At 36.7% G+C, this 14,046-nt stretch overlaps 4 protein-coding genes across 5 annotated transcripts in view; 2 read left to right on the top strand and 2 right to left on the bottom strand.

Moving 5' to 3' along the window:
- Nucleotides 1-14,046, bottom strand: part of LOC113059477 (collagen alpha-6(VI) chain-like) — a 1,020,620-nt gene that overhangs the window by 443,988 nt on the left and 562,586 nt on the right.
- On the top strand, nt 479-3,504 carry LOC113059548 (uncharacterized). Of its 2 annotated transcripts, none has more exons than XM_026228104.1 (8): nt 479-635; nt 874-957; nt 1,644-1,721; nt 1,827-1,916; nt 2,016-2,213; nt 2,287-2,526; nt 2,638-2,756; nt 2,915-3,504. In XM_026228104.1, exons 2-8 carry the CDS (start codon nt 876-878, stop codon nt 3,185-3,187), a joined length of 1,080 nt encoding a protein of 359 aa, XP_026083889.1. In that variant the 5' UTR covers nt 479-635; nt 874-875; the 3' UTR covers nt 3,188-3,504. The 2 variants fall into 2 exon arrangements, with proteins under 2 accessions (XP_026083889.1, XP_026083887.1); XM_026228102.1 differs by having other exon boundaries at nt 1,611-1,721.
- LOC113059546 (caspase-1-like) lies at nt 3,796-7,413 on the top strand. The gene is made up of 7 exons (XM_026228100.1): nt 3,796-4,104; nt 5,422-5,582; nt 5,729-5,905; nt 6,075-6,315; nt 6,453-6,569; nt 6,792-6,901; nt 7,019-7,413. Exons 1-7 carry the CDS (start codon nt 3,834-3,836, stop codon nt 7,124-7,126), a joined length of 1,185 nt encoding a protein of 394 aa, XP_026083885.1. The 5' UTR covers nt 3,796-3,833; the 3' UTR covers nt 7,127-7,413.
- Nucleotides 10,632-13,044, bottom strand: LOC113059564 (sodium channel subunit beta-1-like). Its single transcript, XM_026228131.1, has 5 exons — nt 12,679-13,044; nt 12,041-12,207; nt 11,458-11,695; nt 11,210-11,369; nt 10,632-11,108 (listed from the first exon to the last, which is right to left on the bottom strand). Exons 1-5 carry the CDS (start codon nt 12,728-12,730, stop codon nt 11,063-11,065), a joined length of 663 nt encoding a protein of 220 aa, XP_026083916.1. The 5' UTR covers nt 12,731-13,044; the 3' UTR covers nt 10,632-11,062.

The raw sequence follows: 14,046 nt of genomic DNA, 5'->3' as shown, positions 1-14,046 counted from the left end.
TTTTCACAGTGATGTCATATAACCCCCATAAAAAAATAATAATAAAAAAAATAAAAATAAAAAATCAGTGAACATTTTTTCAACATGAAGATGCTTTTGCGCAATGGAAAGGTTCGATGGATACTAAACGTTCATGGTACCATAGATTCGAATATTATTTATTTTTAACAGTACACAGTAGGCCCAATTGAATGGACTGTCATTTACAGTTTGAGAAAACGTGACAGTTTCATAGACCTACTATTTACCTATTAGCCTATTATAACGAGATTATCTAAGACTTGTATTCAGAACATTTAGGTCAAACGGTCTTGTTTTCTTGGGAAAAATGGGAAGGGACATGTCTGTCAAATGTATCCAGTGATGTTTTTTCTACTCCCCATGGGCAACTTTTCTGTGAATGAAAGGGTAACAAATCTGTGGTCGTGACTCCTGCCTGACGTCACCAGGAGTAAAAGGAGGGAGCCGCAGTCACGACGCATTCCTTCACGAGACGTGCGGGCACGCCCCATCGCGCACGGCCTCTTTATAACGGTCCTGAGTCCAGCAGCAACAGACAACAGAAGAGCAACCCAGCGCTTGAAGCTGTAGGAAATCTTTGATATCTGGAAAAAGAACTCTGTGGGAACTTTAAGGTAAGGTTTTCTGTTCAGTTAAGTTTCAATATGTCATTTGTGACCTGAGATTTTTCAGTGTTTGAATCACTGGCTGCCACTGAAAATGTTTTACACACACTGATAGCTATTTTTATTAAATTATACTCAAGGGTGTGAGAATTAAAGTGTTTTTAATTTCATATTTAGACTGAAAAAAAACAGAAAACTAACCCAATGAAGAGAATTTTCTATTAATCACTGTTTTCTTCTTCTTCAGATATGGAAATGTATCAAGCTGGATTTTACACAGAAGACTTCCGAACTCAGGAGGTTCCCGGTGGATTTGACTTCAGCTCATATGGTAATATCATATTTCAACATGATTTTCTCCCATCCAGTGTTTAAATACGAATCTCTGCATTTTAAAACGTTCAGTTATCTCTCTCAGTATATAAATAACATCAAAGCTCATTTTTGCAATTATCACATTCATACATTTGCCCTCAAGGGACAAATCTGTCCGATTTTGTGGGATTGAGTATTTCTCCAGCTTGGTTTCCTGAATGTCTGTGCAAAACATTTCCGTTGTCCTTGGGCTGCTAAGCCAGCATTGCAACACCCCTGTCAAACCCCTAAAAATCAGACCTTGACATCTTGTTTGCGTGCACTAATTCAAAGCTCATCAGGAAAAGGGGATGTCAGGCTGTGCATGCTCTGAGATTTAGGAATGTCCAAACCAGAAAATAAGGGGTGGTCAGGTTAAAGATACACCCGTTTTTTTCTGCTCTCTGCCTCTCTTCCTAATCCTTTCCTCCAGACTTCCTCCTCAAACAGATTTAGCACCCCCTCTCCTTCATCACTCTGTCACGGACCCTTTACTAGTGTTTCCTTTCAGCACAGTCCAGACTAGGTGTAGAAAACTTTATGGGAGGTCACATCCATTGATCCATTGTTAATCCTACACCATTTCTTCTGACTCTCACTCATTTTACACCTTTGATAATGTACCTCCAGACTGCAGTGATGAAGACCTGTCCTTTTTATTAGACAGCAAAGGACCTGTCCAACAGCAGTATCCAGATACATACTCAGAGCCCCAGAAGGAAACTTTGCACAGTTCTAAAGGTAACCATCTCATAATGTACATATTCCAATGCATTATATTAAATCACAATGTACTTTAAAAGTAATTTAATGATGACAAACATTTTGTGTGTTTTGAATGAATAGGTCATACTCTTGCAGTCAACTCCACTGACTCTGGACTCTTTAATCTGGACTCCTTCCCTGAGTTTAGCAGTTGGGCATCCTATACTAACAGTAAGTATCAAATGATACCACTGTTTGTTTTTCTTCTTAAGATTTTTAAAAAATCCTTTTTTAAGTGACATGGCCTCATGTTGTGCCATTTTTCCAAAGTTCCAGAAGGAATGGTAGCAGACAGGCAGCAGGTTGCCTTTCAGGAATCAAATCAAACCTACCAGAACCTCGTCCCCCTGTGTACTCCAGCACAGATCACTCCATTCAGCCCAGGGATGGACACCAGCAGCCATTACCAACCTGGCAAAGGTCCAAATCACAGAGCTGCATCCGGTACTGTCAATCTGGACCAGCTGGGTAAGCATCTGAGAGATGCATGGGCTTATTATGTCTTATCATTGAAATATTAACACGTGTATTTCTTGTACAGGTGATGCTGAGAGAACATATGCCTTGTATGAGGCAGAGCAGCACAGCAGGCCTTCATACTGGTCCAACTATCCCTCACCCAGTTACTGCTCTTCCATGCTTGGACAGCAAGCATCCTCTTCATCTCCTCCAGCTACTAAATCCACTGAGCAGTGCTGTCCCCGTGTGGCCAAAAGGCGTAACGCACCATCTCAAAGATCAGACAGAGAGGGGGAAATGACACCCATGTCCGCCTATCCAGGTCAGACATTGTCATGGGAGCTTCTAAAAGATTATTATTTTTCGTAACAGACAGTGAGAATCATTTGTTCTTGTCGAGATACGTGAATAGATATTGTATGTTGTCCATCAGGATCGGGACCCATCCAGCTTTGGCAGTTTCTGCTTGAACTTCTGCTGGATTCTGCTTGCCACACGTTCATTAGCTGGACTGGGGACGGCTGGGAGTTTAAAATGTCAGATCCTGCAGAGGTAAAGTTCATAGTGCAACCAAAACACAACAACACATACAGTCTCAAAATGCTGTAAGGAAAAGAGCACTTGCACATCTAGCATTTTCCACATTTTCGAAGTTGTTCTGAAGAGCTCTTACTGGTTGGTTTGTGATGCATCTTCCTTGTATCCTCCAGGTGGCAAAGCGGTGGGGTCAGTGTAAAAACAAGCCTAAAATGAACTACGAGAAGCTAAGTCGTGGTCTGCGCTACTACTACCACAAAAACATCATTCACAAAACGGCAGGAAAGCGTTACGTCTACCGATTTGTTTGTGACGTGCAAGGAATGCTTGGAAAGACAGCACACGAGGTCTTAGCCAGTCTAAACATCTCATCATCAAATGGTGCATCTCCACAGTCTGTAAGCACAACCAGATCGGAGGAAACCACAGAGTCTTGGGCGCATTAGAGGAGAGCATTTTCAAATGCGTGCAATGATGGGTAAAACATCAGAAGTCCTGCCCTGGAAAAGACTGCTGTTCCATTCAAAGATATGTTCTTTAAACTGATTTGGACTTTTGACTTTTGAATGACATTTTCAACAACACATCTGAAACCAGCCATCAAATGCAGTTAGGTGCCTTTAGAAAACATTGTTAGCTACCTCTTGTGACATTGGAACACTAATATTGTAAAATACATTTTTTTTCTTTAGTAAACTGATGACATCAGATTGTGCATTCTTGTAAATAAATTATATGTTACAGTAAACATCTTTTTACAAAATGCTGTTAACTCGGTTTCAAGTTTTTATATACACTGTTATTACAGACAGGTGAAATATTTTAAAGTTTGCCACCATCAGATCAAACAAAACTATAAAGATGGTGAGATTCTTGCTAAAAGATTGCAAGTCATCTACAGGTGGAGTGTGCATGATGTCTTGGTCACGACTTGTTCATTGGTCAATATAAAAAAAAAAGTGAAACAAACATGCAGGTGACAGACACTGAGATCACCGGGGGCGTATATGTACAAGCCTCCGTGAAAACCTTCAACAGTAAATCACACCTCATGAACAGCTACTGGGAGAGACACGAAACGGCTGAGCAATCATGGCGAAAAGTGTTAAGGCCCATCTGGAGGATACTTTTAATGATCTAGGGAAGGACGAGCTAAAGAATTTTAAAAGTAAACTCTGCGATCGGAAGAAAGATCACGGAATCCGAAGAGGCAGACTCGAAAAAGTGACCGACGCTATAGATCTCGCTGATTTAATGGTGAACACCTTCACATCGACTGGTGCGGTTCCTGTAACAATCGAAATTTTAGAGATGATTGGCTGTAATGAACAAGCAGTGGAGCTCAAAGAGAACACAGAACAATGTAAGTAAACTACTATAAAATAATTCAAATAGGCTACGAATTAAATTCATTGCGTTTTAATTATTACAAATACAAGCGGTTCCATTTGAAAGAAAAATGATTGTAATGCAAATAAGACAAATCATATTTATATTTGACTTCAACTAAATTTTACTGTAAGTTTCCTTTCACTTTTGTGTAAACCGCCATTTGATTGCAAGGACACGCGATAAGTAACTTGTTATAATAGATACGAAATTAAATGCAGAAGAGGGAGGGCTGTTTGCAGCTTTCATCAAAACAAATACAAAACTACTCTTTATCAAGTTTTTAAAACATCCCAGATCTTATTTTGAGGAATCTTGAATGCAATACAACATGCCTGTTATTACATAAAACAAAAGCTATTAACAAAAGTGAGATAGCCTAACATGATTTATTCCTATTTAAAAGATACATTTAAACAAAACCCATTATGTAGGCTTTCTGTCATTTGAAATATTAGTCAGTGTTTGGTTGAAACGCCCAAACCAGAGTCCATGGGCAAAAATAAGAGGAAGAAGAACAAAACATGCCACCGCATTATTATTTGGATATAGTTAATGCAACATTTGCTTCCTGCCCTTCACAGTGAATGGTTTGGGCACCTCTGGTCTAACCACGCATTATGTTACTTTCAAAGTCATTGGATTGTTGTTTTTTTAGCACTGCACAACTATATGTCATTACTTAGCCTATACAGTTAACTGCAAGACTATAGGCCTATATAGACCAGTGTTTCCCAACACTAGAACACTAAAAATTAGACAAAGCTTAACAGGTTTGTCAGGTATTCTGTGGAAAATTATCATTACTTTTTATCTTTCCTTAAGCTCTATAGAGACAGAGTGGCTCAGAGAGGTTGATTTTGTACTTTTTTCTCGGCAAGCTCCAATAACTGTCGGCAAGTGGTAAAATCAGCAATTAGATTAGTTTTGAATCCACCCAGACTTGAACATGTGGTTCATTCAGATTGATTCAAACCCGTTCAGGAAGCGTACAGTGGTCGTTGTATATCAGGCTGTAGATTCAGTACCTAGTACTTTATGGTTACAAGTAATACAGGAAACGCTGAGTATTTTAGTATTGTGTTCCTTACTAAGAATGCAGATTGAAGAACTCTTAATCCAAATTAATGAAAATCATTCCATTCCGGTATTTTTTTTTTTTTTACTTCTGAACATATGGGACTTATAGTTTTGGTTTTCGGGTTTAAATGTCAAAACATAGGGGTGAGGAATATTGTATGTATTAAAATAGGATTACTGATAAGCTCATGACCTGTTTTCTGTTTTCTAGGTTTACCTGTGGCCCGGTCACGTGTGGATGCAGTAGACTCAAGAGCAGATCAGGGTCTGAAGTTCAAGTCTGCTCTGTCAGATGATTGGCACACACAATTGCAAGTTATTCCATGCAGCCAAGAATTTAAAAACGGAATTCTTAGAGAAAATGGACAGGAGGCAAGTATTCATCAAATCCATCAAACAAAGTTTTTGTTAATAATTCACATTAATAGTCTTTCTAGTGTGAATGACAGTTGCTCTATTTGCTATTGAATTGGTTGGGGTTTAATTATGCATTAACATTTCTTGGTTGTTTTTCCTAGATTTACGAAGTAAAAGACAAGTCTGTAAGAAAACGTCTTGCTCTGCTTATCAACAACATAGATTTTGAAGATAAGGGTATGACAAGAAGGGGGGCAGACAGGGATGAAGACAACATGGAATGGCTGTTAAAGGAGCTGGATTATGAAGTTGTCAAGTACAGAAATCTCTCTGCAAAGGTGTGCAAGTCTGGTCTTACGAGAGAAAAGCATTCAGATGATGCATACAGCATTTTATTGAAAACCTTTATCTTTTATTATTATGCATCTAAAATGTTTATCGTATATATTGTACTTATAATAAGTGTCTTGAATTTGTTTTTTCAATTTAGTTTATTTGAATTGGCAGGATATGGAGCAAGCAGTCAAGGAGTTTGCACAACGTCAAGAACATGCATATTCAGACAGCACCTTTGTGGTTATAATGTCCCACGGCATAAGGGATGCCATAGTGGGTGTCCGTTTTAATACAGTAACCAATCCCTCAGATACCTTCCTGATTGATCAAATCTACCGCTGTCTGAACACTGAGAATTGTCCAGGTCTGCGAGATAAACCAAAGGTTATTCTTATCCAAGCCTGCAGGGGAGGTACAAAAATGACTGGAAAAAATACAATTGTTCTTTTTGTTTTTTGGATTTGAGTTTATTACATCATTGTAATAACCACACATCTCATATGTGCTGTTGAAAAAGGCTTACACTTTCCTATCCAAATATCTTTTCAGAGGAGCACGGAGGCATGTGGGCCAGTGACGGTGAGCCTGATGAGTCAAAGGCTATAGAGGGCGATGACTTTGTGCACAAGGAGAAAGACTTCATTTCTCTCATGTCCTGCACACCGGGTAAAAAATGCATTTGAACTTAATTTTCAATAGATGAAGATGTATTAAAAACTTTAATTGAAACGAATCATGACCAACCAAAAAAATCCTGCAAAGTCTACTTATTCATAAATAAATTTCACCAAAACTTATTTTGTAGCTCATTCAATTTAATTTCCATTATTGTTTGTAAAGTTTAAAAGCACCTAAATCCACTATTGAAATTTCTCTGTCTGTATACAGACACCAAATCTTACCGGCATGTTCAGAATGGAACATTCTATGTCCAAAACCTAGTGGATGTGTTAATGAAACATGCACATGAGGATCACATTGAGGAACTGTTCAGGAAGGTAAATCCTGCAAGAGCAATTGCTGTGAATTATTTTTCTTAAAAAAAAAAGTATTTTTCATAACCTTCAGAACTTTGGTTTCTTGTCTACGATGGTCATTATATTCTCTTTTTACAGGTAATTAGACGCTTTGAAAGCACAGATTCAATGGGGCACTTCAGACAAATGGCGTGTAAAGACAGAGCGACGCTGCCAAAGTTGTTCTACCTTTTTCCCGGCCTCTGATTTACAAGTTGTACATGTTTTGACTCCTCATCTGTGAATTTTGAATCTCATGTGCCTTTGAATCTTCAGCGTAGCCTGAACCATATTGTATGTCTGAAAAAAGTTATTTAAAAAAAAAAGTAAAGAGAAAAACAATTTTTAGTACTAGTTAACAAATGGAAAGAAAACCTGTTCTGATACATAAAAGTCCTGCCTCACATAAACATTGTTTTTTTGTGTGTGTTATACAAAACCATAAAGACATTCAAATAACACGTGTTTATTACAATACACTCCTTAAAAATGTGTGTATAATGTGTTGAGTGATGTGTCTCAATTTAAAATTCTAAATGTTTTATAAACAAATGTTAACATTGCTCTTCCTTTTTATAACAACTATAACTAGTCTTTGCGTTATAATGACACTAATGATAGCACATGTTGACTTCCGGAGGAAAACAACTTTATTAGATATTACAGTAACCAGTCAGTCTCCTTAGGAGGAGAACCTGAAGAACCTGTGGAGCAGGGGTGTCTAACACAATTCCCTCAAGGGCCGGATGACTGCAGAGTTTTGTCCCAACCCTGCTCCGAAACACATATCATGTCGTTTTCAAATAAGCCTGAAGAACAAAAAGAATGCATGCCACACCTCTGTTGATCAGTTTGCATTGGCTACCGATAGCTGCTGCTGCCATAAAATTCAAGGCATTAATGTTTGCCTAGCTCTGCATCCCTTCACCTAAATTCACCCGCTAGAAGCTTGCGTTCTGCAAGTGAACGCCGCTTTATTGTGCCATCTCAAAAAGACACAAAATCACTTTCACAGACTTTTAAATTAAATGTTTCCTCCTGGTGGAATGACCTGGCCAACTCAATCCAAGCAGTCCTAAGTCATCTTGAAATCGGCTAAAAACACTTCCCTTCCATTTTTATTTGACCCTCTATCTCTGGCACTATTCTTAAAAACAAAACAAAAAAGCATTCACCTTTTAGACTTGCACTCTATTTATTTACTAAACAGCTTGTTTTAAAAAAATAAAATAAATTAAAACTATCTTATCTAATATAAATTTGTCCTACAGTTTGTAAGTGCTTTGGATAGAAGTGTCTGCTCTATGACTACATGTAAATTTAATTTTCATTGTTTCATTGAATCATCTTGGTGTTTTTGGATCATGAAAACTGTGAGAAGTGAGATGCAGCTACATTCTGTATTCCTGGAAAGTATCATGCCTTTGTCTGAGGTACAGTTTGGTTGAGTCAGGATGCTGGAGTGCTAAAGTGTGTGATATCCTTCTTTCTGCACTGAGAATTTCTATATTAGTGAGGTCACATAATAAGAGCATACATTAAAAATAGTGTGTATTAGATTGAAAACTGTACATAAAACCTACTTTTCAAGTTTCACAACAAAATAACATGAGATTTGTGGCTCTTCTGCTTTCAGAAAAGCAACTGAACACACTTTCTTGTGCCCTATTTACAAGAAAGTGGCCTATAGCAGGGCGGAAAGCTTAAAGACACACCTACTGTAGCCTACACATCAAACATCACCCGTTAGCACCGGTTCATGCTCCTCGACAGTTTTTAGAAGTGGAACGACACTTTTAAAGAATTAAGGAACAATGGCGAAAAGTATTAAAGATCACCTGCAAGATATTTTTGATGATCTGGGGAAGGACAATCAGAAAAGGTTTAAAAGCAAACTGTGCGACCGGAAGACAGAGCCTCGCGTCCGGCGAGCTACAGTCGAAAAAGTTCAAGATTCTTTAGATCTCGCCGATTTAATGGTGAACACTTTCACAACGGATGGTTCTGTTCCTGTAACAATCGAAATTTTGCAGGCTATTGGCTGTAATGAACAAGCAGTGGAGCTCAAAGAGAACACAGGACAATGTGAGTAAACTAGCCTACTGTAAAATAATTCAAATAGGCTACAAATTAAATGAATTGCGTTTTAATTATTACAAATACAAGCGGTTTCATTTAAAAGAAAAAAAAGTGTTTTAATGCAAATAAGACAAATCATAATTATTTTTTATTCCTATTTATAAATATAGGTTGACTTCAACTCGATTTCACTTTCAGTTTCTTTTGACTTTTGTGTAAACCGCCATTTGAATGCAATCGTTTTAAGAGGAGAACAATAATTTTAAGGCCAGCCAAATAATCGGTCATAATAATAATAATTAGCCGTATTCTGCATTAACAACCTCATCCATATATACAGTTTCTGTGCACTTGGAGATTTAACTGTGAGAGGATCATTAACTTTTGACTTGTTTTTCAGAGGCTCCACTTGTTCCTTTACCAGGCCCAGGCGCACCATCTAACGGTGAGTATGTGCATAACAATGAAAATAGGTTTCAAATCACTTTACTGTTTGGTATCGATAATGAAAACGTTCATTCATAACCTAAAATATAACAATGCATAGCACTGATTATTATTAACTCCATCATCAGTATCCTCACAATCCGACCACAGGCTTGTTTCCATCTCTTTCAGAGCACTTCATCGACAGGAATCGGGCAAAGCTGATAAGCCGAGTGTAGATGCCATCCTAGATCAACTTCTAGACAAGAAAGTCATCAAAGAGGAGGTTTACACTAACATCCCTGCTGAGAAAACCCCACGAATCAAGATGAGAGAGTTATTAATGGGCCCAGTGAAATCTGCTGGCACTAAAGGGAAAGATGCCTCATAATCTCTCAAGGATATTGAGTTTTGCTTGAGACCTGGAGCATAAGTGAAAACGCCTGGATATTTTTACATTTAATGTTTTTTTATTTAGTCTACTTGTTGTCTAATTAGTATAAAGGATACATAATGAAAACAAGGTACTTCTATTTCACAATAACAGCAAACAAATGGTGTTTAAATATTTTAACTCACCATTGTTTGAATTTAGTTTCCTATACTTTTTTTCTTTTGTCTTTGCCTTGTCTGTTTTTTATCATCAGTCAATAAACAAGCAAATCTATATACCAGATTTTTTATTTTATTTTTATTTACATATTTTAGTTTCTTCAGATTGATGTAATTCATAATTAAAATGTTTATTTATTCAGACTCTTTATATTCCTTATTCAACTTTGCATATAATGTCTTATGAATACAATGTTGTATTTGTTTTTATTGCTACGTGACTTAATCATTCTGCACTAGCTTAGTCAATGCAGTGCTATACTATATAGAAATATCACTAGAAATATACTGAGGTTTATACTGGCTGCAAGACTAGTCCTCCTCATCATCCTCACTACAGGAATAGTTCACCTCGAAGTGAAAATTTGCTGAAAATTTACTCGCCTTCTGGTAATCCAAGATATAGATAAATTTGTTTCTTATTCTGAAAAGATTTGAAAAAATGTAGCATTACATCACTTACTCACCAAAGGTTCCTCTGCAGTGATTGGGTGATCCATGATGGGTGTCCGAACATAATAAAAAACTGATAAAAACATCACAATAATCAACATGTCCAAAACAGTTTGAAAAAAAAAAAATATATGTTGGTGGATTTTTTTTTTTATGTGAGAGGACAACAGGAAATTTACCTTTTCACTGTAGGAATCCACTGTATTATGGATTATGGACTATTTTGTCTGGAAGCGACATGCAGTCTAAAGTTCACTTCACAAGACGTTAATTGTTGAACTGGAATCTTGTGGATTACTTGTGAATTATTGTGATGTTTTTTTTTTTTTCGGCTCTCATTCTGACGGCACCCATCCACTGCAGAGGATCCATTGGTGAGCAAGTGATGTAATGCTAAATTTCTCCAAATCTTTTCTGATGAAGAAACAAACTCAGCTGCATCTTTGAAGACCTGAGCGTGAGTTAAGTATTAGCAAATTTTCATTTTAGGACGAACTATTCCTTTAACACTATGCATGAAATATATTATCAGCCTATATCCACTGAAAATAATAAGCCTAACCAAATCTGTAGTTATTCCAAATAAATGCCATCACAAGGATCTTTTGACCCAACGAGTCTGTGGAAACACAAGATGAAAGCAGGAAATGTTGAATCAGAAAGATATAAAATAACATTCTGTATGTAGTGTAAAACAAACAACACAAAAGTGAGCCTTACTTGTTTTGAGAGCATGCAGCTTTTCTGGCCTCGCGAGCTTCGTTCTCAGCGTAGATCTTCCGATAGCAGTAAATCAGCACTCCAATCATCCACAACTGCAGAACTACGATCAACACGTACATCATGATCTCAGAGATCACAGACGTCAGCTCAGGGTTGGCTTGGGGAGTAACACATTCAGATATTCAAATTACTTGTCAAAATGCAATTTTTTTTTTGCTTGTTAGAGAGTCTTGAATGAATCTCACCTTTTTCCACAACTGTGAGTTCCACCTCTTTATTTATTTCTACATGTTCCTCATACAGAGGAAGGTACAGCGTGCGGTGGAAGGTACACAGGTAAGTCCCAGTGTCATTATATGTGACATTGTGAATAAAAATGGCACCAGTTTGCACATCCTTTGTCCCCATAGTTCCTTGCCACTCTAATCTTCCTTCAAAGTCTTCATGAAGAATGGTGGGGTTATTATATTCATACTGAAAAATCTGAGAGGGATAGAGATATTGCTAGAATAAAATCAGATGTAGAGTCTTTACAAACATTTTCAGCTCATTTAAACTGGGTGACTTTCTATGCTTAGTTCTAAAATATTTACTGTAAGTTCTATAGGGCTTTTCACACTATGCTTTACTTCAGGTTATTGTCATTCTAAACCCTGCTTTTAACCCGGGGAAAATATCACAGATAAAAATGTTAACCCAGGCTTTAGGAATGAACAGTGTGAAACATCAGTTGATGAATGCCCAAGATTAATTATTAACCCCGGGTAACTTATAAGCAGTGTGAAATCTGAAGTGACCAGAACTGATACAAAGAATCACTTTACTAACTTGGATAAACTCCTCAGTTCCAGCTGCTTTGAAGTACCAATCAACAATAGCAGAACCAGGCACTTCCTCTCTCCTTTTGCAGGAAATACAACCCAACAGAAAGCCTTTTCCAGCCACAGCCTCCGTCATGGAGTCCACTTCAGCACATGCAGTCTGGCCCTGTGGCACTACAATGAGACATATTGAGACTAATTTAAAGAATGTTTAACAAGCAATAAAAAGAGTCTCAAGATTATTATAATTCTGATGCATTAAGTCATACCAATTGTATGGCAGTGGGTCCCTTTTTGTCACATTTCAATTTCTCACTATTAACTATGACTTTTACCTCAATAAACTTATAATTTGTTGCATATTAATCGTTAATAAAGTAGTTGTTAAGTTTAGGTATGGGGTAGAATTTTTATTTTATTTTAGGGTCTAAAATACGGTCATGCAGAATCAGGTATTACCATGTGCTTCATAAGTAGTATAATAAACAGTCAATATGTTAGTAATATGCTAATAAGCAACTAGTTAAGAGTGAGAATTGGTCTCTCTGATGACTGAATTAATGATCCACTTGAACTAAATATATAATATCCTCTAAATCGTTTATATGATTTTAAATAATTTCACATTGGCACGTTACAACTTACCTTGAATATAAAAGATGCATAGAGCCAAAAATGAAATCATTCCCAGTGGCATTTTCACAATTCACACAGCTTTATGAACCGATGCATTAATAAATCGCTTCCTCAAAATGTGTCCCACGTTGCGCTTTGTTATTGTCACAGTTTGTTAACCATTACTGGTCTATAACAGCCTCAGATCTTATTTTAAATACAAAACGCATTCCTCTTCAATTGATTTGAAGCGATCAAATAATTTAAAGAAATGCGTTAAAAGTTCTAAAAGTAGATCACGTCACTAAAACAGATCGTGTCTTGCCTCAGACTTTGACGTTTAGGAGAGCTAAGTATAGACAGTGTGAATCCTTGTGCTTGCAACTAAACACGCAATATGAGAAGTCAGATTCAGACGAGGGGCATTCAGATCACCTAATGATCACGTGGCATGCCGTTTTAACATTTATTCCCTTAAACTATTACCTATTTGATGTTTCTAGTGCTTGCACTAGAAATAATTCTATAGTATCTATTCATTTCCAGTAATTCAATTCAGTTCAATTTCTAAGTCACTTTCCAAACAGTGACAGTAGTTTGGTTATTATTATTATTATGTGTGCCATCGGATTCTATGGAGATCTCAAATATGAAAAAAAAAAAATCACTTTTGATTTGAATGTAATCCAATTAATACTGGTGCCTCGGATACAATCAGTTTTACTAGTTTGTTTTTATTATTAGAGACAAGTATCTATGTAAGATAAAACTATATCTTACATTTTTACCTATGACTAGTCAGAGTAATCAAAAAAAGTACTGAAGTCATAAGGAATATATGTTGAAATGGCTTGCCATATGAAATGAGCACACAGGCTTCCTTTCCTAATGTCAAATTTCTCAGAAATCATCTGTATAATTTTTTGTTAGATTTAAGTAATGAATATAATATCAAGAAAAAATAGTTGTAGTGGTATTTGGCTTATAATGAGTTAATTTTAGGGACCATATGCCAAGGACATTACTGAGATTCAGACCTGATCCTTTATGGTTGGTTTGTGCTCCTGAAAATGAATAAACAAGCTAGCTAAATGTAGTACTATGGAAACAGGATTGTTTTGACTGAATTATAATAACATTTGCATTTCCTGCCTTTGTTAGACAGCAGATGCCACAGTGTTCTTACATACGTATATCAACTTTTCTTTGAAATTATAAGAAAATGGAGCTCTGCTCAAATTTATTAAGAATAAGTGTAAGTATTCAGTAAAAATGTGAACAGATATTTAGCATTTTGCAATATACAGTGCTGTCACAGGGAACAAATACAAAAAGAGATTTGTCATGCAAAATAGTTCTGCTTGAATATCCGCAGACTTTTACTGCCAAATGATCTTA

This window comes from Carassius auratus, chromosome 41 (assembly GCF_003368295.1).
Source record: "Carassius auratus strain Wakin chromosome 41, ASM336829v1, whole genome shotgun sequence".
Lineage (NCBI taxonomy): Eukaryota > Metazoa > Chordata > Actinopteri > Cypriniformes > Cyprinidae > Carassius > Carassius auratus.
The sequence above is the reverse complement of the archived record's forward strand: the minus strand, read 5'-3'. Positions and strand labels throughout refer to the sequence as shown.